The 24874-nt window shown below is 39.3% G+C and overlaps 1 protein-coding gene across 2 annotated transcripts in view; it reads left to right on the top strand.

Moving 5' to 3' along the window:
• The window catches only part of HS1BP3 (HCLS1 binding protein 3), a 50818-nt gene that overhangs the window by 7360 nt on the left and 18584 nt on the right, over positions 1 to 24874 (top strand). For both annotated transcript variants that reach the window (XM_058179512.1, XM_058179502.1), the window contains exons 3-4: positions 3417 to 3624; positions 4088 to 4292. In XM_058179512.1, the coding sequence (XP_058035495.1) occupies positions 3417 to 3624; positions 4088 to 4292 (413 nt within the window). The remainder of the gene's footprint in view (positions 1 to 3416; positions 3625 to 4087; positions 4293 to 24874) is intronic.

The raw sequence follows: 24874 nt of genomic DNA, 5'->3' as shown, positions 1-24874 counted from the left end.
ACCACTGGTCCTTATCCTGCTCACTTTCAGCGGAGAACAGTGGTCTCCTTTATGCATGTGATGTCTTTTAGATATTTGTTAACTGCTGTCATAGCTCTTCTAATCTTCCCTTTTGCTATCTAAATGTCCCTGATATAAATTCTTCCTTTTCAGAGATTGGCTGCCAGAACATTTGTTCTAGTTGTTCTCTGAACCCACTTCATTTTTCTTTTAAAGTGCAGTTCCCCAAACTAAGCACACGACTCCAAGACACGCTTTTCCAACGCAGAGTACACAATAAAGCTACTACCTCCTGTAATGGATGCAGTATGCCCATGTTTCTATGGGCCAACTTTTCAGCTCTTGTATTATATGCTTACTCATGTTCACCTGGTGATATTTCTACATAAACTTGTTCTGTTCCACCACCTCACATAGGAAGACACACGAGCAAACGATGTCTACCAGTAATTTATTTTTACAAGCCAACCTGAATCCCTTTAGCAGATAAAAGTGCTGGCAGCTACTTTCCGAATGCCTTTCTTATCACCTCTAGAAACAGGAGTCAGCGTATCTGTAGTCCGTTGCTGGAGCAACCAAAAGTTCAAAGAGTAGTCAGAAGTCATTCACAAAGTCCAAGCCTTAATTCCGAAAACTATCCCATCTGAAACTCACGATATGCAGTTTTTGTCTGTCACAGAGCCTGCAGAGCAACCCCACCCACTTTTATCCCCTGTGGGGCATGGCTCAGTGACTCAGCAATCTCTGGCCCTTCCACACCTCTTCCTTTGCTGCGCATGTGTCTCCCTCCGACACTGCCTGGGATCAATCCAAGATTGATTTTCATCACTCCCTATTAGTGGGTGCTCCGACATGCCTTCCTCCTGGCCTTCAGCTGGAACCTGAGGCATTGCCAGAAAGGAGGGTCCTGGAGAGGGAGGCTTGTCAGCTCCTCCCCATCACTTTCAGAGTAATTTTCCTCCGTGAGGACAGGCTCAGGAGCCGGAGTCACAGCAACACTTCTGCCAAACCTTACGTCTCCAGTTCTATACCTTTGCATTTGATTTATCCAACCGAAATGTTGGACTTTATATTTATCACACTTGAACATAGTCCTGATGGAACAGACTCAGGGCTTAATCTGTCAAAATAACTTTGTAATGTAATCTTGTCCTCTAAGGCAAAACTCCTGAGGCTTGCTGTAGTCAGCAAAAGTGATACATATCCCTTCCATTCCATCCTGTATATTATTTATAAAGCTATGTTTTAGGCATGGAGGCAAAAATGGCCTTTTGGGCAATAGTCTCTCTGCCCCCACCCCCTTAAGCTGCAACACACGCTAGTATGTATCATCCTTTCCTTCATTTCATTCTGTTTCTCCCTTGCCAAAACAACTGTGCATAGGAGTGGAGGAAGTTTGTCTTAGCTTTTATGAATTCTGAAAAACCTGACTGACCACTCGCTATCAGAAGCAAAATGTTTATTTATGAAGATAGTCTTTTGTATTATTCACTTTTTGTTCCGTTTACCCCGGCCCTTAGTATGGCCATAATAGGATGGAATTTATGTGGTCTTCCAAAACTCTTTGCTGAGCATATTCCTCACCTAAGCTCTAAGCAGAGGCTGTAACCAGTAGTATTTTACTCTCCTTCCTGGAGCCAAGAGATGCTTAATGGAGATCACCCACCTTTTGTGGCAAGGGTAGGTAGCCCACATGATTCTTAGCTCCCTCCCGTTTATTGTACTTCACAAAGGCCCCACAATTCTACCAGCAAGGTTCTATGGAAAGGCTGGTGACTGCTCTCTAAAACATTCTATAATGTTTTAAATACCAGTCAAATAGATCTGTTTGTTTGTTTATTTGTTTGAATTTATATCCCGCCCTTCTCCGAAGACTCAGGGCGGCTTACACAGTGTTAAGCAATAGTCTTCATCCATTTGTATATTATATACAAAGTCAACTTTTATTGCCCCCAACAAACTGGGTCCTCATTTTACCTACCTTATAAAGGATGGAAGGCTGAGTCAACCTTGGGCCTGGTGGGACTTGAACTTGCAGTAATTGCAAGCAGCTGTGTTAATAACAGACAGACTTAGTCTGCTGAGCCACCAGAGGCCCTTGATATCCTTGGAATAAAGAAGCAAATTCTCCAATTAAAAAAAAAAGGTGGGAGAACAAAAATATTACTCTATCTGCCAACACCACATTAATTCTATCACATCTGCTATAGGTCTTAGCATTTGGGAAACAATTTTTTTTTTGTTATTTCAGGTAGTTTAGTGACATATTTTGATTTCTCCTTCATATTAAGAAAGATATAGAAATTTAGAAGTCATTTTAGCTAACGTGCTTGTTTTTTATGCTTGCTTTTAGATCTGTTAGCTAGAGCTAGTAATAAAGCTACAACCCCCTTTATTAAGTAGACTGTTTTTTGTCTCTGGATCCAAAAGAACTAATTGCCTGGGGCCCTGATCACTGCCCTGATTCTTGCCAGTACTCAATGGGGCATAAATATGATTATGTTCTTTTAGAGCAGGGGTATCAAATTCAAGGCCTGTGGGCCGGATACAGCCCACGGAGTGCTTAGATCAGGCCGTGGGGCTGCCCTGGAAACAGTGAAGGACCAGCCCGTGATGCCTCTGCCAGTGAAAATGGAGCTCGGGAGGGCCTGAAAAGGGCTTCAGGAGGTCACTGCAGCCGAAAATGTGGACCACCACAGGCATCCCTAACACGAGTGATATCGAGCTGCCCATGCCCGCCCTGACCACACCCTTGGCAATACCTCCCGCCACCCAAGGTTAAACACAACCCTGATGTGGCCCTCAATGAAATCGAGTTTGACGCCCCTGGTTTAGAATATCATCTTACTGTAACTTGCAAGTGAATCTTCTCTATACTGGTATCTACTCTTTGGAATGATTCGCCAATATTTAGAATAATTTCGTCATCACCAATATTTGGAAGCATCTCCTATTACATCTTTTAGATGTCTACTAAAGACCCATTTCTCCCAAGCCTTTCCTCTAGGTGATACAATCATTTTGAGAATATTAGTAGTCCAGTATGCTGAAATCACCAAGTTCACGTACTGCAAGAATGGAAATCTACAGGGAATGGTACAGATCTATTTTTCTCGCCCACAGCACCACTCACGACCGGCAATAAATTGGCACCTTTAGTTGTGTGCACAGTTAAGATATAAACTTTAAAAAAGATCTATTAAACTTCTGAGAGGCTTAACGCATTTATGTAGTTTACTCAAGGTCCCTAAAAGCAACAACAATTGAAAATATTGACCGTACTTATTCCTGGCCCATGGTAATTGCCCATATATGGTGTGTGGGAAATCTTGTATTTTCTTTCAGAATTGTTACTGGTCTGTTGCAGGTTTATGTCTGTCGCTTAAAGAATGAATATTTTTCTCCCTACGTTACAGGTTTCTAAGAAGTACAGTGATATTGATGAGTTTTATCAAAAACTTGTCACACGTTACCCACAAACCTCTCTACCACCTTTGCCAAGAAAAGTGCTTTTTGTTGGAGAATCTGATATTCGAGAACGAAGAGCTGCCTTCAATGAGATTATGGGGTTGATTTCTAAAGATGTGGCTCTCGCATCAAGCCCTGAGTTACTGGAATTTTTGGGTAAATTAAAAACACGTTCTTTACACAGAGTGGAGTTTAATAAATAGGCCATGGACCAACTCTTGGAACTTTGCAAAATCAGCAAAACGTTTCCACTTAAAAATTAAGTTAAATTCCCATTGTCACAAATATTTAACGGAGGATACTTTTGGTTTGCTTCCCTACCAATATAATACTACAAATGCATAGTAACATGTTATCTGGATGTGAGAATGTTAGTTTCAGATTGTTTTCTGGGGGATATGGAAATAGAAAACTGTGGTTCGAAAGTGCCCTAAGTAACATATATTTGTTGCCACAAATTATTTACATGGTGTGGAAATGTACTGTTTTTCACATACAAAAGGCCCATTTTCTTCCAGTATAAGAATACTGGGTAGCTGTTGGTGATACTCATGTAGGGGAATAATAGCTGTGTGTATTGTGTACCGCTGCATTAATTTTTCTCTGCCTCTTTTTTCAGGAACCAGATCTACTAGTATCATTGATGTCAAGAGTAAAAACCTTCCCAAGAAGGAAGAAGAGGATGACGAGACCGAAGGCTTTGATTTTTTCAAAGAGGAAAAAATACCTGATGTCATTTCTCAGTTCAGTTCGTTTAAAAGCCAGGAGGCCAAAAAGGAAACAGAAGAGGAAGACGGTGACGTGGATCCACTTGGTGTCCTCAAGTATGACTTTTTCAATTTTGTTTTTCCTGTCCTAGAGCTATCGTATTTGTGGTTGTGTAAAACTACAGATGACCATCAGGCAGCCCCAACATGTTATGTTTTTTCCCTCCTGCTCTTTGCTGTCATCAAAATTCTGAATGTTTGCAGCCAAGATGATGTTGGAAGAAATGTACATTTGGGTTCCGTTCCAAATTGGGGAAAATAGAATAGAATTGAATTGAATTTTTTATTGGCCAAGTGTGATTGGACACTCAAGGAATTTGCCTTGGTGCATATGCTCTCAGTGTACATAAAAGAAAAGATACCTTCATCAAGGTACAACATTTACAACACAAATGATGGTCAATATATCAATATAAATCATAAGGATTGCCAGCAACAAAGTTACAGTCATACAGTCATAAGTGGAAAGAGATTGGTGATGGGAACCATGAGAAGATTAATAGTAGTGCAGATTTAGTAAATAGTTTGACAGTGTTGAGGGAATTATTTGTTTAGCAGAGTGATGGCCTTCGGGAAAAAACTGTTCTTGTGTCTAGTTGTTCTGGTGTGCAGTGCTCTATAGCGTTGTTTTGAGGACAGTTTATGTCCTGGATGTGAGGGATCTGTAAATATTTTCACGGCCCTCTTTTTGATTCGTGCAGTATACAGGTCCTCAATGGAAGGCAGGTTGGTAGCAATTAGGGAGATAGGGCGGTATACAAATATGATAAATAAATAAAATAAATAAATAAATAAATAAATAAATAAATAAATTATTTTTTCTGCAGTTCTAATTATCCTCTGAAGTCTGTGTTTTTCTTGTTGGGTTGCAGAACCGAACCAGACAGTTATAGAGGTGCAAATGACAGACTCAATAATTCCTCTGTAGAACTGAATCAGTAGCTCCTTGGGCAGTTTGAGCTTACTGAGTTGGCGCAGAAAGAACATTCTTTGTTGTCCTTTTTTGATGATGTTTTTAATGTTAGTTGTCCATTTTAGATCTTGTGATATGATAGAACCTAGAAATTTAAAGGTTTCTACTGTTGATACTGTGTTATCTAGTATTGTGAGAGGTGGAAGTATGGAAGGGTTTCTCCTAAAGTCTACCACCATTTCTACGGTTTTGAGTGTGTTCAGTTCCAGATTGTTTTGGTTGCACCACAAGGCTAGTCGTTCGACCTCTCGTCTATATGTGGATTTGTCATTGTCTCGAATGAGACCAATCACTGTTGTGTCATCTGCGAACTTCAGTAGCTTAACAGATGGATCGTTGGAGATGCAGTCATTGGTATACAGAGAGAAGTGGAGAGAGCACATAGCCTTGGGGGGCCTCTGTGCTAATTGTACAGGTATTTGATGTGATCTTGCTTAGCTTCACCTGCTGCTTCCTATTTATTAGGAAGCTTGTGATCCACTTACAAGTCTTTTCCGGTACCTGTAGCTGGTTTAGCTTAGTTAGAAGAGTGTCTGGAATGATGGTATTGAATGCTGAACTAAAGTCTACAAAGAGGACCCTTGCATAGGTCTTTGGAGACTCAAGATGTTGTAGGATGTAGTGCAGAGCCATATTAACAGCATCATCTGTTGATCTATTTGCTCGGTATGCAAATTGCAAGGGGTCTAACAGCGGATCCGTGATGGTTTTCAAGTAGGAAAGCACTAGCCTTTCAAAGGTTTTCATGACTACAGATGTTAAAGCAACTGGTCTGTAGTCATTCAGTTCCTTGATGGTGGGCTTCTTCGGCACTGGGATGATGGTAGAGCGTTTGAAGCAAGAAGGAACATAGCACATCTCTAGTGATTTATTGAAAATATGGGTGAAGATGGGGGCCAATTGGTCAGCACAGACTTTTAAGCAAGAAGGAGTTATCTTGTCTGGGCCTGGAGCTTTTCCTGGCTTTTGTCTGTGAAATAGGTCCTGCACTTCCTTTTCTGTGATCACTAGGGGTTGTGAACCCAATGAAATGGGGTCAGTTGTAGGAGGCTTGGCTGTTGTTGGTGTGTCTGAGATGGGGGTTGTGGAGATAGGTGGCTGTAGTTTCCTTTCAAACCTGCAGTAAAACTCATTCAGGTCATCTGCCAGTTGTTGATTACCTTCAGCCTGGGAAGGAGGTTTGCCATAGCCGGTGATATTTTTAAGAGTTTTCCACATGTTAGCTGGTTCATTTGCTGAAAACTGATTCTGGAAACATGGAGATTGCTTTGAAAGATGGTTTAATGGTGGACAGGATCACATGGTTTGAGTTCCTGAGCAGAAAAAAGGCAGAGATGTTGAGTCCCTGGGTTTTATACCCTCTCTGGCTTTGAACTTCCTGGGGCACAGGAAGAGTATCCTGATTGGTTGCTGTCAGAGGTCCTAGCTAACCTTGCTGGCTGATGTAATCTCCCCAGGTGCCATGTGGGGAGTTTCTATTGCTAGATGGGTCCTTTGTGTTGCAGATGATGGTCCATTGACAAATATGGGGGGTGGGTGGGTTTCTGCCTCTGGCCCATTGACAAAGGTGTGGGGTGGGAGGCAGGAAGGTGGGAGCTGCTTTGTCTTTAAAACATGTTTCTCCATTTCTCATCCAGGGAAATATATTCTGCCTTTTTTTAATATTTCCCAAAATATTTCATTCTTTTAGGAGAGGGGTGAGTGCTAACTTCCTACAATGAATTCAGAATTAATTTCATAAAAAGCATTTTAGAATTCCCAATAGTTGTTCTGAGAGTTATTAAAAGAAATGCAAAACAACTGAAATGGAGGGGGAGCATGTATTTTGCATACTGACTGGTAAAAGTTCAAACAGCCTTGGATGATTCATCAACCTTGTGCTCATAGTTAAGAGATGGTGACCAGTAAAAGAGTTGGAGAAAATGTGATTATTTCACCTTTTTTTTGGTAAGCTAACACAATCAAGGTTGTGGACAAGGGAATAAAAGAAACTAGGCATACAAGTAAGAGAAATCCTCTAGATCAGGCGTCTCCAACCTTGGCAACTTTAAGACTTGTGGACTTCAACTCTGAATTCTGGGAGTTGAAGTCCAAAAGTCTTAAAGTTGCCAAGGTTGGAGACTCCTGATCTAGATGGCCAGTAGAAACCTTTGATCTTTTGCAAAAGCATGGCGGAATAGTATTGTTTTAACAGCCGTACAAATTATCAAGAGGAAAGGGAATCCTTGAAACTCCTGGGACAAGAAGTCAGATGTTTGATATATGAAACAAGATAGTTTTCCATATTTTATGACAGTATCACTTTTATGTATTTGTTAACACTCACAAGCACCCTTCCAGTCTCATGAGAGTGTACAATAAATCAAAATAAAGTTAATAGTAATATAGAAATACAAGAACAGTATTTTTTTTTAAAAAAACTGTCAAACTCTCACCACCCATTTCTGTCACAACAACAATAAAAGACATATTGATGACTGGTATTAAATAAATGCCCTTTTGAACCATTTAGTATTTAAGGCTTCTTAAAAGCTCAGTAGTGATAAAACTAGGTGGGAGCTGATTCAGTGATTAAAAATAACAAACATTTCTTCTGGATGTCACATCTCAAATGGGGGAGGAATCTTAAGCATCCATATGTTACTGGATCAATAGGAACCACTGAAGTCAGTGGCTATGTCGGTACCCAAAGGCCAAGCCAGTCTGGGTTTTAAAAGTTAAACAGCAATAGACATATACTGCTTCATAGTGCTCTACAGCCCTCCCTAAGCAGTTTACAGAGTTATTCTTTTGTTTAGATTTAAAGCCATTCATACACTGTCACTTTAAATTGTACCTGGAAGCATTCTGGTAAAGTATTGGTATTAATATGTGAACAGTAGATCTCATCCATCAGTGAGCAAGCTAATGCACTTTGGATCAAGTGTAGTTTTCAAAGTATTTTTCAAAAGAAGCCCTGTGTGGTGTACATTGCAGTAATCCAATTGGGAGAGGACAAGGGCATGAGTTGCTCTTGCCAAGGCCTCCTAGAGATATGTAGTCAGAATTAAACCTGCTTAAGGTCCTTGGTTAGGCTGGAAGAGCAAACATGAAAGCTGACACCTCTCAGATTTTTTATTTTTTTTGCATTATAATTCAGGATCACTTGCACTGGCCTTGTTGGTCAAATCTAGTTTGAATCAAAATCCAAAACTTTTGGAAGGGAACCAATTACTCATCATTGGATTTGATTTTGCATTTACCTTCTCCTCCCTTCCTCCCTGCATACTCTAGATGCAGAATACAGAGTTGGAAGGTATCTTGGAGGTCTTCTAGGCCAAGTCCCTGTCCAAGCAGAAGACCCTAATGCCAAACAAATTGCTGTCCAATCTTTTCTTAAAAACCTCCAATGATGGAGCACCCACAATCTCTGGAAGAAGAATTCTTCCAGAGTCCAGTATTAGAATTTAAAAAATTAGTCCAAATAAACTTTCTGATCTAAAAGGTATAGAAAAAATATTATTCTGGGATCACCTGCAGCAAAGAAGTAGCAGTCTTTTTCAGAATGTAATTTTAATTTAATTTAATTTAATTTTACAGTCCACATTTTTTAGAGAGACATGGGACTTGATGTGGGGCATCATAATCTATTGTATTTTCAATATACGTCAGCTAAGAAGTCGCCAGTAGTAATAGTTTCTGTCCCCTCCCAATTTTTAACTTTTGCTTTCTATTTTTCTTTTAAGATCTCATTTCTTTATTGATCTTTTAAAAAAATTAGTTTTCAACTTCTTTGGTTTTGAGAGTGTTTCAGTTAAATGAATATTCTTTTTCTTCACATATTGGGTTGTTAATATGCAGTTTTTCTGTTTGTGTCATCTTTAGTCATTTTGTAGAATGTAAAATTTTGTAGAATGGAAACATTAAAGTTAATTTGTTTTATTAGAAGTTTATGTTTCCTGCTTGAGAAAGATCTTCACTCTAGATCAGGAGAACAAATATATATCAAGTATATATTAATGGAAATTCAAAATCTGTGTGAGATAGAATAACTTAGATTAGGTGTCTCTAAAATTTGTGGCAGAATGAGAAATGGCTGAGTTGGAAGGATATTTTTAATACTTGTGATTAAACATTTTATTAATTATATAGGATTTGTTACTATGGCTCTGCTAAACATTCCCTGATGTTCTCCATAAGTGTATTAAAAATGTTTTTAATTTATCTGTGGATTAGATATCTATGACTAGAAAGTTTAATCAAGCTTAGATCCTTTTTTACATTAACGCTCTCCAACTAAATTTAATTCCTGTACATGGAAAGTGTTAATAAGCTGATATTCTGAAGTTTAGTTTGATGGTCCTACAGCATTTAATCCTTCACAGCATGGTGTGTATGTGTGTATTCAAATTCACATCAGACTTGTTTCCTGTTTGATTATTTTTTTAGTATTTCATTCCTAAGTGATTTGTTATCTGGAGCTGAGATTTGAGTCTTGAAGGAGAAACATTAAATTGACTGCAGTGGGAATTGGGTACTTAAGTGTGTATGATAAAACAAGAGGCAAGAATGGAGGGGTGATGAATGAATGTTGAACCAGTACAAAATGTAGTAAATACCTTGAGATAGTTTGGTCATATAAGGAAAAGGAATGATGAGTGAAGCCCAAAGCAATTATATGAGGAAGAATAAAGCGAGGGAAAGAGAAATTTGAGGAGGCTGTGGCTGGAGAAGTTGATGAAATCTCCTAAAAGAGAGATTCAAAAAAATTAAAGAAAAAAACCCAATTATAAAATGGGTGCATGGATGGGATGGAAGCAAGATGGATCGCAAGAACTGAAAGATATGAAAAGATATATTGAACGATGTGGCTGCAAACTAGATTCAGTTGGCTTTCGTGTTCTTTCCTATGTTTTTAATTTCTTTGGCTGCTGCTTATTCTGTTTATGTAATTTGTATAATTTCACGTATCCTGAAAGGAAGTATGCACATCTAAATTTTTGAAATTTATCACTGAATGAGGAAATATGCATTTTCTGAGATGGGGTATGTTTAAAAAAGTATACCTTTATGCTGAAAAGACAATTCCGTCCTGGATTTACGATCTTGGATGGATGGATGGATGGATGGATGGATTTACTCTCTATTTATGAGATGGCTGTTCATCAACATAATGGGAAGACTAATAATAATATTTCAAATGGTCAGGGTTTAACGTTGTTTAAAAAACTAAGCTCTTCTCGTATTATAAAATGTTTTCCTCCTTTTTCTTTCTTTTGGTATTTTTTCCACAATTTCTTTTTCTGTACATATTTGGGCTGTAAAATTTTAGATGTTTACAAGGTAGCAACAAAATGATACAGAATATTCCCTGGGGGTCCTTGGTATTCTTTAGAACTCAGCTGTGTACTTGCAGATATTGCACCACTGAGAAGATACAGAACATGCACCCGTGATCTTCTCTATTGATGTAGGGAGGAACAAGGGAAGCCTTCAAGAACTGCCCTTTGAAAGCACATCAGGTGCCTCGAAGCAGATATTCCCAATGGAGACAATATCTTCCATCATGTCTAAGGGCTTGTTATATCTGAGGGTATGAGGCAAGGGTGTGTTGTCGAACTGACAAAAATAGCATTATAGCATTGCCCTGCAAGATCCATCCTTTTGGCACAGATGTGTACCCTCACAGATATGTATGAAAGGGCTGAAGCTTTCAACAAATGCTGTGGTGCATTTGTTGGGGTAAAATCTACTTACCTTCCGTACTGGTTCGGAAGTGCGTCATGTGTTTGCGGAACCTCTGTGCATGCACAAACCCTTCTGCGCATGCACAGAGGGTAAAAAACAGGTTACTTCCTGGTTTTAACCGGGCGGGTAGGTGGAGCCTCGCGCTGCCGTCGCCACCGGTTCTCCGAACCACCCACCGCCATCATTACCTGTTCAGCTGAGCCGGTCCGAACCGGTAGCATTTCACCCTTGCTGTGGTGCTGCTTTCATGATTCTGTTGAAAATCCTATGGTTGCCGATGGACAGGCTTGAGTGAGACAGAGAGGCTTTGGTGAAGGAGTTTGGGAAGCCCTTAGAATGCCACTTCACAGTTTGAAAGTCACAATTCATTTTAAGGTAAGCAATTAATCGCATTAATATTGATCGATGTTGTTTTGAATGAGTGCCTTGCTTTGGGGATTTGTCATCATGCTGTCCTAAGCAATTTTGGCTTTTGAAGTAGTTTCTAAATTATTTGAAATGGTAGAAGAACATGGGAGAGTAGGGTTTTTTGGTAATAACATTCATTCAGTAACTAATTGCCTGGATGGTACCCTAAACAACAAAAATAAAAGTTTGTGTTGATGTACAGGCAGTCCTCCACTTATGACCACAGTTGAACCCAGAACTTCTGTTGTTAAGTGAGACATTTGTTAAGTGAGCTTTGCCCCATTTTACAATTTCTCTTGCCACATTTGTTAAGTGAAGTAGCGCAGTTGTTAATTTAATAACATTGTTGTAATGTGAATCTGGCTTCCCGGTTGACTTTGCTTGTCAGATGGTCACAAAAGGTGATCACATGACCCTGGGACACTGCAACAATCATAAAAATGAACCAGTTATCAAGCATCCAAAATGTAAATCATGTGACTATGGGGACGCTGCAACGGCCATAAGTGTGAAAATGGTCATTAGTCATTTTTTTCAGTGCCGTAGCTACTTTGAACAATCACTAAATTAACTGCTGTAAGCCGAGGACTACCTGTATAAATTGAAGCTTTTTTTTTTTTGCATTTATATCCCGCCCTTCTCCGAAGACTCAGGGTGGCTTACACTATGTCAAGCAATAGTCTTCATCCATTTGTATACTATATACAAAGTCAACTTATTGCCCCCCAACAATCTGGGTCCTCATTTTACCTACCTTATAAAGGATGGAAGGCTGAGTCAACCTTGGGCCTGGAGGGACTAGAACCTGCAATATTGCAAGCAGTTGCTGTTAATAATAGGCTGCATTAGCCTGTTGCGCCACCAGAGGCCCTATTTATATTGTTCCAAGAAATTTGCATCTCCTTTGGCCAACAGCTCAGAGGTCCTTCGGTTGTTCAGGTAGATTGCTGCACAGTTTTTGTGATTTTATTTTTGACATCCAAATTACAAGCCAATTCCTGACAGGGAGGTGACCATTAACTAGGACCAAGTGACATCATCCCTGGCCATACATCCAATTCCAGCCATTTGTCAAAACCACCACAGTTGGCTAGTAGCTTTTGTCAATTCAGTGCTATGATTTTCACTTGACCTTGGCTTCTCTCTTTCTTTCTAAGCATGTGTTTTTTCCTGGCACTGATACAGTAAAAATCCTAATAAAAATTATAATGGAACACTTAGTTTGATCAGGATGCACAAAGTAAGCTCATAGACAGCTTCTCTATACAGTATTCTATCTCCAAAAGTATAGAAACTGTCTGTAAAGAGATACCTCTAAAAATAGGAGATATTAGGATTTATAAAGTTTTCCTGGAAAGGAAACATATATGTCTTTTATGAATTTTTTGTTGTTGTTGTTAAATTTGCATGCTATCCAACTCCAACAACTCTGGTGGCTTAAAAGAAAAAGAATATAAAAAAACCAAAAATAAAGAATAAATGATAACAAAGATGATAAAAACTGGACAGGAAGGAGGGGAGGGAGGGAGGGAGGAAGATAGAAGGAAGGGAAAAGAGAAGAAAGGAAAGAAAAGGAATAGAAACAAAACGAATGCAAGAAGGTTTCATTCACTCTCTCTAAAGGCCTGGGAGAGGAGCCAAGCCTTCAAGTCATTTTGAAGCACCACCAGGCTGGCAGCCTTCTGGATCTCAGTGGAAATCTCATTCCAGAAGGCAGGCTTTGCTACAGAGACACTTCCTTGATTCTGGAAGGAAATGCATCAGCCCAGAAAAGATTGAATTGGCTGGGCAAATACTATGGGCTGTGATTTCTCTATAGTCCCTGGCAGGACATAAAGGTGTTACCAGGTAAATGCAGGTTTGTTTCATACTCAACTCTTGTTGGGTATATGGGCTTACACTGATTCTTTGGACAATAGAAATGTGGGTGGTTATTATCTTTTTTTTTGGGGGGGGGGAGATTTTGCTGTTTTCCAATCTAGTTTACAGCCCTGAGATTTTAGCATAGATTCCCATCCAAGAATCACTCAATTTTGCTTAGATATTATCACCAGATAATGACAGTGTTGAAAGATATAGGTGTTTAAATCCACCAGAATGTTGATGAGCTCTTGGTCTAATTTACACAACCCAGTGAGAGCCCAGCAAATACAGAAATACCTCTTCAGGCTCCCCCACCCCTTCCGTGCATTTTGCCATTTATTTTAAATGATAGTTTCTGTAATCTGGATAGGCAGAATGTATCTTGATAATGGATCAGCAAAAACCACCTACATGCCAATTCACAATAGCTCAATAATTTCCCCCTCTGTGTTGGAAAAAAACCCGCACCACAGGTACCAGGTAAACGCAATTATCACAGAGTTATGGTGATTTTACAAGTTCCCCTGAGTATAGATGGTAGTTCTGATTAAAAAAAAAATATTAGAGTGCTCTTGTAGGAAGTTTGTTCCTGCAGTGCCAAATAGTACTTTAGTCCCAATTAACCCTCATTATTTCTTGATTTGGTCTCAAGGGAAGACTGTTCCTACAGTGGAAACACTCTTTCAACACCAGTTACTAATACATTATATTGATGGATTTACCCCTTTAGAATTTAAGAGCAGCATGTATGCAGGGTGGGGGAATAGGAGAAGAAATACATGAATAAAACCAAATTTGTAAGCCTCGGTATCAGTGGTGAGATTTGGCCGAACCGGTAATTTTTTAAAAATTTTATTTGTCACAACAGTATACGTAAACATCGACATAAAACAACAACACATCATAAAAGAAAAACATATATATATAAGTAAAAGTATGCAATAACTATATTAATCTGATATAATGAAAGGGAACAATAGGACAGGAACGGTAGGCACTTTTGTGCTCTTATGCATGCCCCTTAATTAATTAATTAATTAATTAATTAATTTAATTAGTTAAATTGCTGGTGGACCCCTCCCCTCCCAGGAGTCCCCATGCTCCCCATTTTAGCTACCAGGAAGCTTCAGGGAGGCCTCCTAGGCCCAAAATGGGGTGTTAGGGGTGATATGCCCCTCCCCATGGCCCGTTTTCACTCCTAGGAGGCTGCAGGGAGGCCTACTAGGCTCAAAATGGGTCGTGGGGGAGGCATGTCGCCCCCATGATCTGTTTTTGCTCTCAGTGGGTGCAGGAGGCAGAGTGCTGCCTGCCAGTCCCACCATGGCCACGTCCACCCAGCCGGTCATTAGGGCAGAGAACCGGTTGTTAAATTATTTGAATCCCACCACCGCTCAATATGTATATTTATTTATCAAATTTATATAGTTGCCCATCTCATCAAAAGTGATTCTGGGTAGCACACAGCAATCCACACTAAGAAATAAATAGTATAGAAAACAAAATATACAAAACCTTTAGGTGAAGTGAGAAGTTGCGTAAGGCTCCTCCTAACCACGATTGCCACCAAAGATGGCCAAGTCCTGGAGCCATAAAGCCCCCATAGAGGCACTTAGTCTCGACAGAGTTCAGCTGAAGCCTGGTGTTCCCCATCCAGAACCTCAGCCTTCAGACTCTAGGACTTACATTCATGACATCACTTGATTCACCCAGATGGAGATATGTAATTAGGTAGCAGCAGCAAACTGGTGATACTTCACCCCATGGCAATGGATGAGTTCACACTTAAAGTAGCTTTAAGTCATCTGTAGCTGTACTGAGGTTTCCTTTCTTATCTAGGTGCATTTATTGTACTACTCCATCATGAGTGGTACCCCTTCAATTCCTATTGGCCACTTAAGGCTGATTCAGGCTTGGCCATTCTGCCTTAACCTTTAAGCAGTGGTGGGATTCAGCTAATTTGCACCACTTCGGGAGAACTGGTTGTTAACTTTCTGAGCAGTTTGGTGAACTGGTTGTTGGAAGAAATCATTAGGGCAGAGAACCGGTTGTTAAATTATTTGAATCCTACCACTGCCTTTAAGTGCTATTCTCCAAAGCTGTTCTGCTGTGGGCAGCAAGAGGGTCTGTGCCCTGCCCTTGTATCTGCAAGAGACATAGCTTTGAAAGAGGAATCACTTATTAACAACTGTCTGGAAATGAATGATCATCTTTCAGGCAGAGTATTTTTAATTACAATAAAGGAGGACGAGAATTTTTGAACGAGCAGTAAATCCATATTGATAAATGACCTAGCAAGCATTGCTGGGTGCAGGAAAGGAATTTCCTTCCCACCATTACACATATTCCAGAAATAAGGGATTCAAACTAAAGTCTCTAGGTCAATCCAGGAAAGGTGGCAGCCCTACATTTGGGCTTGTGAACATCCTTTTTAAGCGTTCAGAAAAGAAAAAGGACATGTATAGCTTTGCTTTCTTTGAACTTTCAACCTAAATCAGCAGGAAAGCATATTTTTATAGCTGTTATAGCTAGTATATCTGAACATAATTATACAGTGAGCTAAAGGTCCATCAGTTATAGCATTACATTTCCCCCCAAATATTTCAGCCTCAAAATAAATCCAAGGCCTATCAAAACTCACAGTAAGCATTTTTAGGGCAATAATTTAAAATGCTTAGTGGGGGAAAATATTTCTCAATGTCACAGATACTTAAAAGATCCCACAAAAACAAAAAAACAAAAAAACCCCATCTTTGCAAAATGCTTTAATGTCCTACATTTACTTTTTTTTCCCCCCTGTTTCTATTGTGTTTGCCCTTCCATGAATTGTGTCGCTAGCTTGCTACTTCAATTGTACCAAGTAGGAAAAAGTGAAATTGAGAGATATCAGTTATTTGTTCAAAGCTATAAAATCTGCTTAGGTCAGGGAGTTTGCCTGTCAAAATAATTACGTTATGGTCTACAAAAAGAACAACTGAGTTTACAAAAACGTTCATCTGCTGCATCATATCAAACTTCCAGCGGTAGATCTCTCTCTCTTTCTTTCTCCCTCCCTCTCTCTCTCTCTCTCTCTCTGTCTCTCTCTCCCTCTCCCTCTCCCTCCCTCCCTCTCACACACCACACACACTTTTCCCTGCACTGAAAATAGATCTAGACATTCACAGTAAAGATGAGTGTGTTTGGGAGAAGGCAAGTCAATCGCATTAGGACTCTTGCCTTGGGCAGGGGGTTTGACTAGAAGACCTCTAAGGTCCCTTCAGTCTTATGAATCTTGTTCCTAACATCCTTTTTCTACCTAGAGAAGTTCTTCTTTCAGGTACATGAGGAGGTGGCTATTCTGTTACGCCACAACCATTGGCAGCCCATTTGCGGGGCAGGATTGATTAGACACCCACAAATTCACATTTGCATTTGTAGCTTCAATTCTACAGCTGCTTTTGTAGGCATGCCACCTCTCTTCTTTTTTCTGTTGTGTATTTAGCAACTATCAGCCAGTCTTTTGCAGCTTCCTTTCACTCACTCACTCAGTCAGAATAGAGATGGAAGGGACCTTGAAGGTCTTCTAGTTCAACCCCCTGCTCAAGCAGGAGACCCTATACCATTTCGTATATGAAATGGGACGGTGCGATACCATGAAAGTTCAGTGAAGCCTGAGCAAAAGACCTTGGGAAAATGTTTCTTTGAGTGGATTGATGAGACAATAGAAGTGGTTAATGTTTTGGGTTTTTTTTAAACCAAATGCAACCCTTTTGATTTCTCATTCTTAGACATAGAAAAACCAAGTATGTTGGGAAAGGCTGATCTTCGGTGAGGGGAGTTTTTTCATCGAAAGGACCAAACGCTAGGAGACTTGGGAAAAGAAAAAAAAATGGAATTTTGAGACCTTATTGTGCTCTAAAGCAGGGGTCTCCAACCTTGGCAACTTTAAGACTTGTGGACTTCAACTCCCAGAGTTCCTCAGCCAGCTTTGCTAAGGAACACTGGGAGTTGAAGTCCACAAGTCTTAAAGTTGCCAAGGTTGGAGAGCCCTGCTCTAAAGCAGGTCAAGGACATTGTCCCCAGCTCCTTTGCAATTTGGGAACAATAAGTGGGTACCTTTTTCAAAGTTCAGACGGATATGTGCCACAGCATATTTGCTTGACCCGTGCCTTCTTTCTTGTCCGGCTGTGGCGCTGGTGAGGGGAGACCTTGAAGCCTCTTTTGTCTGAGGGGATTGATGGTAATAATAGCATGACTCAGCTCTTCCGCCCCAAGAATTCCAAATGTGCATTACCTCATCAAGTGCTCCCAGGCTTCTGCCTGTGTGGAACAGGAAATGTTGAATCATTCGATTCACAGAGCTCTTTTGTTGACAGTAGAAAGTGTTAATGGGAGTGGATTTCACTTGGTTTTTGTTCATCCCTCCCCTTTCCCTTTCTTCAGTCAGCTTGGGCTTTTAAAAGCCTTATTTGTGGTGTGTTATGTAGATGATTTGTGAATGTATGCGCTCCTTCTTAACGAATAAAGTCATTCAAACACATTGGCATTGACGTGGCCAGCACTCTTCTGGTATATCTTAGTATCCTTTGCTGGTTGTCACTGGCTACTAAAAGCAAGGAGTTATTGGAATGCCTGTGTTAGCTCTTTGTTTCAGCTGGGTTTTCCTTGTTTTTTTCTGCCACACAAGAAATATCCATCATGTAACCGCAGCAGCCAATTAGCCGTGCAAATAAATGCTTAAACGGACAAATCATTGGGTGGTTAAATTTATTGCAGACAGAGCTGGCATTCAAGAGCATGAGCTTGATCCCAATGTAGCCGGTGATTTGGATATCTGGCCGCTGAGTTGAAATTGGGGCCCTGAAGCAGAAATTTGCAATCTCTTTTTCCTTGGAACAGTTCATGTCTCATCTCCCACCATATTCACTTCTGTCTGTCATTGCTGTTACCTTTGGTCAACCTCCAAGCTTCTCAGCTACCCCACGTCAGATAATAACAACCAACCAAAAGTCAACTATAAAATAAACCTAACTAAACCCACATTGTTTCCCCACCGTTCTCACAATGGAACAACTATAGCATAAGTTGTTTTCTTAGTTTTTCAGTGCTTGTTTCCTGGAAAGGGGATTGCACTGAATATAGCAATAGCACTTACTTATGTATCACTTCACAATGCTTTACAGGCCCTTCTAAGTGGTTTACAGAGTCAGCATATTGCCCCCAACAATCTGGATCCTCCTCATATGCTATGACTTACCTTTCAGTAAATTTTGGCTTGTAAATTCAAGCGTTGTGTTGCCTGTTTTCCTTTATCTTCTTTTAAAAAAACCAGTGTAGAATTGCAAACTTAAGTACGATGTAGTTCTCATGGTTTCGATGTGCCAACTCAGACTTAATTTACATGGTAAAATCTTAAAATAAGTAAGTCTGGTTCCTTGACAGAGTTATGTTTATCTGTATTTTAATAGGATATTATGTTTTCCATCCTTAACTTTTTTTGACTGCCTGGCCAAAATAGTAACCAACAGTAGAGTACAGATAAGTACAGAAGCACAGAAATGACTGAAGAGCAACATCTGTGCTTGTCCTGTCCTTTTCAGATCTGTAGATGTTGCACAGACCCTGGCCAGATTTCAAAGGACAGTGCAACTAGCTCTGAAAATCCACTAACAGGGCCAAGTTAGCTCTGTTTACTTGGACCAGCTGCTTTGCCCCCTTTCTGCTACTCATGGTAAGTCCCAAAGGTGCTTTTTCAAGAGGCAACTGGACTTTCTAGTTTTTCTTTAAAGACACTTCTCTTCTCATCCAAGAAGCTTCTTCAGAAAGTCCAGCTGCCTCTTGAAAAAGCACCTTTGGGACAACCATGACCCGGATGACTGAGAATTTTCATAGATGTTTACTCATGTGGAATGAGGAGAGCCTAAAAAGCAGCTGGCTGATATTTGCCCCAGGAATCTATGTTTCAGAGGGCGGTGGTGGCGGTGGTGGAGGGCCAAACTTCCACCTGTCATAGCATCTTCAATCAGGCCAGCCCCTTGTCCTGAGTTTGATAGCCCTTTGAATCCCAGATATCATTTCTTAACAGCTCTGTCATTTAGCTTCTTAAATGTGAGTCATGTGAATCGTATTTGTTGGATCTATCTATCAACTGAATATTCATAAGACACCAAGGTTTGTTCAAGTTACGTATAAAAACATAATCAAGATAGCAACCGACCTTATATATGTATTATGAATTGCTGCAAAATAGCAACCGACCTTGTATATGTATTATGAATTGCTGCATAATGACATTTTCCTAATAAATTTCTTGGAACAATATAAATAGGGCCTCTGGTGGCACAACAGGTTAATGCAGCCTATTATTAACAGCAACTGCTTGCAATATTGCAGGTTCAAGTCCCACCAGGCCCAAGGTTGACTCAGCCTTCCATCCTTTATAAGGTAGGTAAAATGAGGACCCAGATTGTTGGGGGGCAATAAGTTGACTTTGTATATAGTATACAAATGGATAAAGACTATTGCTTGACATAGTGTAAGCCGCCCTGAGTCTTCGGAGAAGGGCGGGATATAAATTCAAAAAAAAAAAAATCCCGTTTCAAGGATTTGGTGCTGTCTCCCAATGTGCTGAGCTCCCTTTACTGTGAATTCGGGGTTAACATTGTTATTCCCATCCCTTTCCTTGAATGGTGCTGTAGCTTTTTTTTCAGGCATTACTACAAGTAGTCCTTAATGTATGACCGGAATGGAGCCCCGAATTTCTGTTGCTAAATGAGACAGTTGTTAAGAGAGTTTTGCCTCATTTAATGAGCTTTTGTGCCACAGTTTTTAAGTGAATCACGGCAGTTGCTAAGTTAGTATCACGGTTGCTAAGTGAATCTCGCTTCCCCATTGATTTTGTCAGAAGGTTGCAGAAGGGGATCACATGACCCAGGGACACTGCAACCATCATAAAGATGAGTCAGTAGCCAGGCGTCTGAATTTTCATCACATGACCATGGGGGTGCTACAATGGTCATAAAGTCACTTTTTTTCAGAGCCATTGTAACTTTGAATGGTCACTAAACAAACTGTTGTAAGTCAAGGACCGCCTGTACTTGAAAATCATGAACAAGGAAGCAAGTGGCTTTGTGTTCCACCCTCACTTGTGTTCCTACTATGAAGTTCTATGAAATATTGAAATATTGCTTTCATAGACCTTTCGCCGTGAATTGAAAATGTATTTGTTTATCCAAGCGGGACTGGCTTGATTTTTAAATTTTTAAATTTCTGAATTTTAATAATTTTAACTGGGGTATTTTATTATGGGTCTAATTCGACAGTTTTAATTTTCGGCCATTTATAAAATATGTATTTTAATTGTTGTTTTAATTTGTACACTGTATTGTTTTACATTTGGCTGTACACTGCCCTGAGTCCTTCGGGAGAAGGGCGGTAAAAAAATCAAAAAAAAAAAAAAAAAAAAAAAAAAAAAAAAAAAAAAAAAAAAAAAAAAAAAAAAAAAAAAAAAAAAAAAAAAAAAAAATATAAAAAAATTCCCGTTTCAAGGATTTGGTGCTGTCTCCCGATGTGCTGAGCTCCCTTTACTGTGAATTCGGGGTTAGCATTGTTATTCCCATCCCTTTCCTTGAATGGTGCTGTAGCTTTTTTTTCAGGCATTACTACAAGTAGTCCTTAATGTATGACCGGAATGGAGCCCCGAATTTCTGTTGCTAAATGAGACAGTTGTTAAGAGAGTTTTGCCTCATTTAATGAGCTTTTGTGCCACAGTTTTTAAGTGAATCACGGCAGTTGCTAAGTTAGTATCACGTTGCTAAGTGAATCTCGCCTCATTGATTTTGTCAGAAGGTTGCAGAAGGGATCACATGACCATGGGGTGCTACAATGGTCATAAAGTCGCTTTTTTTCAGGCATTACTACAAGTAGTCCTTAATGTATGACCGGAATGGAGCCCCGAATTTCTGTTGCTAAATGAGACAGTTGTTAAGAGAGTTTTGCCTCATTTAATGAGCTCTGGTGCCACAGTTTTTAAGTGAATCACGACAGTTGCTAAGTTAGTATCACGGTTGCTAAGTGAATCTCGCTTCCCCATTGATTTTGTCAGAAGGTTGCAGAAGGGGATCACATGACCCAGGGACACTGCAACCATCATAAAGATGAGTCAGTAGCCAGGCTTCTGAATTTTCATCACATGACCATGGGGGTGCTACAATGGTCATAAAGTCGCTTTTTTTCAGAGCCATTGTAACTTTGAATGGTCACTAAACAAACTGTTGTAAGTCGAGGACCGCCTGTACTTGAAAATCATGAACAAGGAAGCAAGTGGCTTTGTGTTCCACCCTCACTTGTGTTCCTACTATGAAGTTCTATGAAATATTGCTTTCATAGACCTTTCACGTGAATTGAAAATGTATTTGTTTATCCAAGCGGGACTGGCTTGATTTTTAAATTTTTAAATTTCTGGATTTTAATAATTTTAACTGGGGTATTTTATTATGGGTCTAATTCGACAGTTTTAATTTTCGGCCATTTATAAAATATGTATTTTAATTGTTGTTTTAATTTGTACACTGTATTGTTTTACATTTGGCTGTACACTGCCCTGAGTCCTTCGGAGAAGGGCGGATATAAATTCAAAAAAAATCCTGCTTTCAAGGATTTGGTGCTGTCTCCCGATGTGCTGAGCTCCCTTTACTGTGAATTCGGGGTTAGCATTGTTATTCCCATCCCTTTCCTTGAATGGTGCTGTAGCTTTTTTTTCAGGCATTACTACAAGTAGTCCTTAATGTATGACCAGAATGGAGCCCCGAATTTCTGTTGCTAAATGAGACAGTTGTTAAGAGAGTTTTGCCTCATTTAATGAGCTCTGGTGCCACAGTTTTTAAGTGAATCACGACAGTTGCTAAGTTAGTATCACGGTTGCTAAGTGAATCTCGCTTCCCCATTGATTTTGTCAGAAGGTTGCAGAAGGGGATCACATGACCATGGGGTGCTACAATGGTCATAAAGTCACTTTTTCAGAGCCATTGTAACTTTGAATGGTCACTAAACAAACTGTTGTAAGTCGAGGACCGCCTGTACTTGAAAATCATGAACAAGGAAGCAAGTGGCTTTGTGTTCCACCCTCACTTGTGTTCCTACTATGAAGTTCTATGAAATATTGAAATATTGCTTTCATAGACCTTTCACGTGAATTGAAAATGTATTTGTTTATCCAAGCGGACTGGCTTGATTTTTAAATTTTAAATTTCTGAATTTTCATCACATGACCCAGGGACACTGCAACCATCATAAAGATGAGTCAGTAGCCAGGCTTCTGAATTTTCATCACATGACCATGGGGGTGCTACAATGGTCATAAAGTCGCTTTTTTTCAGAGCCATTGTAACTTTGAATGGTCACTAAACAAACTGTTGTAAGTCGGGGACCGCCTGTACTTGAAAATCATGAACAAGGAAGCAAGTGGCTTTGTGGTCCACCTCACTTGTGTTCCTACTATGAAGTTCTATGAAATATTGCTTTCATAGACCTTTCACGTGAATTGAAAATGTATTTGTTTATCCAAGCGGACTGGCTTGATTTTTAAATTTTAAATTTCTGAATTTTCATCACATGACCATGGGGGTGCTACAATGGTCATAAAGTCGCTTTTTTTCAGAGCCATTGTAACTTTGAATGGTCACTAAACAAACTGTTGTAAGTCGAGGACCGCCTGTACTTGAAAATCATGAACAAGGAAGCAAGTGGCTTTGTGTTCCACCCTCACTTGTGTTCCTACTATGAAGTTCTATGAAATATTGCTGAATGGGGCATTTACAAGCTGCCTTATGGTAGCATCTTCTTCCCTTATTATTTCCCTACCAAGTTTAAGTAATGCTTGAAAACAACCTGGTTCAAATAAACATATCACAAAGGTTGCAATAATTAGTTCTCTCCTTATTAGGCGTAGACTCAATAGGATCTCCTACCTCTGTGTAAATAGTACAGCTGGCATTGAAGATTCTATTGTTATCTCTCCATTACCTGTAGTTGTGCACAGCTCCCTACTTCTTTTGGGTCTTCTTGAATCATAACTTACTGTTCCAGTTCTCCTTTAAAGACTCAGGCAACCTAATGTTTTCTATTGAAAGTTGTATCATTAGATACACTGCAAGGGAAATGTGCAAAAACCCAGCTTTTCTTCAGGTCTCCCTTAGGTGGCAAAGGACATCCAAGCTAGCTTGATTTAATTTTTCTTTACAAAACAAAATACAGCAACATTCAGAGGAGATAAGTGAAAAGAGAACTGAGGTGCAGTCCCTGCTTAGGACAAGACTTATCTTATACTGGGTTTTAAGAGCTTGATTAACATTGAAACTATCATTTCTAATCATTGTAATTAAGCAAATCGTATTTCCTATCATCCTTAAAGCAAATTCATGCTATAATGGTAGTTTATGAAGTAAGTTTTATCTGTTCCTTTTTCTTCTGCAAGAAAGTTATAACTCAACAGAGATGACCTTAGCAAAAGACATTGCATATGCATTGTACTGTGAACTGATTCTAACCTATATTGGCTTTATCATGTATATAAAGAAACTGAATAAAATTAATGGGGAAGTATCTTGGAAAACTATTGTTCATTCTTCTGATAAGAAGACATACGCTGTAGAACGGGACACAAATTAAAGGAATATGTATTAAAAATAACATTTACAAGCTGCCTTATGGTAGCATCTTCTTCCTTATTATTTCCTACCAAGTTTAAGTAATGCTTGAAAACAACCTGGTTCAAATAAACATATCACAAAGGTTGCAATAATTAGTTCTCTCCTTATTAGGCGTAGACTCAATAGGATCTCCTACCTCTGTGTAAATAGTACAGCTGGCATTGAAGATTCTATTGTTATCTCTCCATTACCTGTAGTTGTGCACAGCTCCCTACTTCTTTTGGGTCTTCTTGAATCATAACTTACTGTTCCAGTTCTCCTTTAAAGACTCAGGCAACCTAATGTTTTCTATTGAAAGTTGTATCATTAGATACACTGCAAGGGAAATGTGCAAAAACCCAGCTTTTCTTCAGGTCTCCCTTAGGTGGCAAAGGACATCCAAGCTAGCTTGATTTAATTTTTCTTTACAAAACAAAATACAGCAACATTCAGAGGAGATAAGTGAAAAGAGAACTGAGGTGCAGTCCCTGCTTAGGACAAGACTTATCTTATACTGGGTTTTAAGAGCTTGATTAACATTGAAACTATCATTTCTAATCATTGTAATTAAGCAAATCGTATTTCCTATCATCCTTAAAGCAAATTCATGCTATAATGGTAGTTTATGAAGTAAGTTTTATCTGTTCCTTTTTCTTCTGCAAGAAAGTTATAACTCAACAGAGATGACCTTAGCAAAAGACATTGCATATGCATTGTACTGTGAACTGATTCTAACCTATATTGGCTTTATCATGTATATAGAGAAACTGAATAAAATTAATGGGGAAGTATCTTGGAAAACTATTGTTCATTCTTCTGATAAGAAGACATACGCTGTAGAAAGGGACACAAATTAAAGGAATATGTATTAAAAATAACATTTTTAATATCTCCGAAGCAATAAAACTTATTCAGCAAATGGAAATAATTATGTCTATATATATATTTGTTCTAAACATTCTTTAGTACTAAAGTATCATTTTCCTGCAGAATTTGAACATTGC

This window comes from Ahaetulla prasina, chromosome 1 (genome assembly GCF_028640845.1).
Source record: "Ahaetulla prasina isolate Xishuangbanna chromosome 1, ASM2864084v1, whole genome shotgun sequence".
Classification (NCBI taxonomy): Eukaryota; Metazoa; Chordata; class Lepidosauria; order Squamata; family Colubridae; genus Ahaetulla; species Ahaetulla prasina.
The sequence above is the reverse complement of the archived record's forward strand: the minus strand, read 5'-3'. Positions and strand labels throughout refer to the sequence as shown.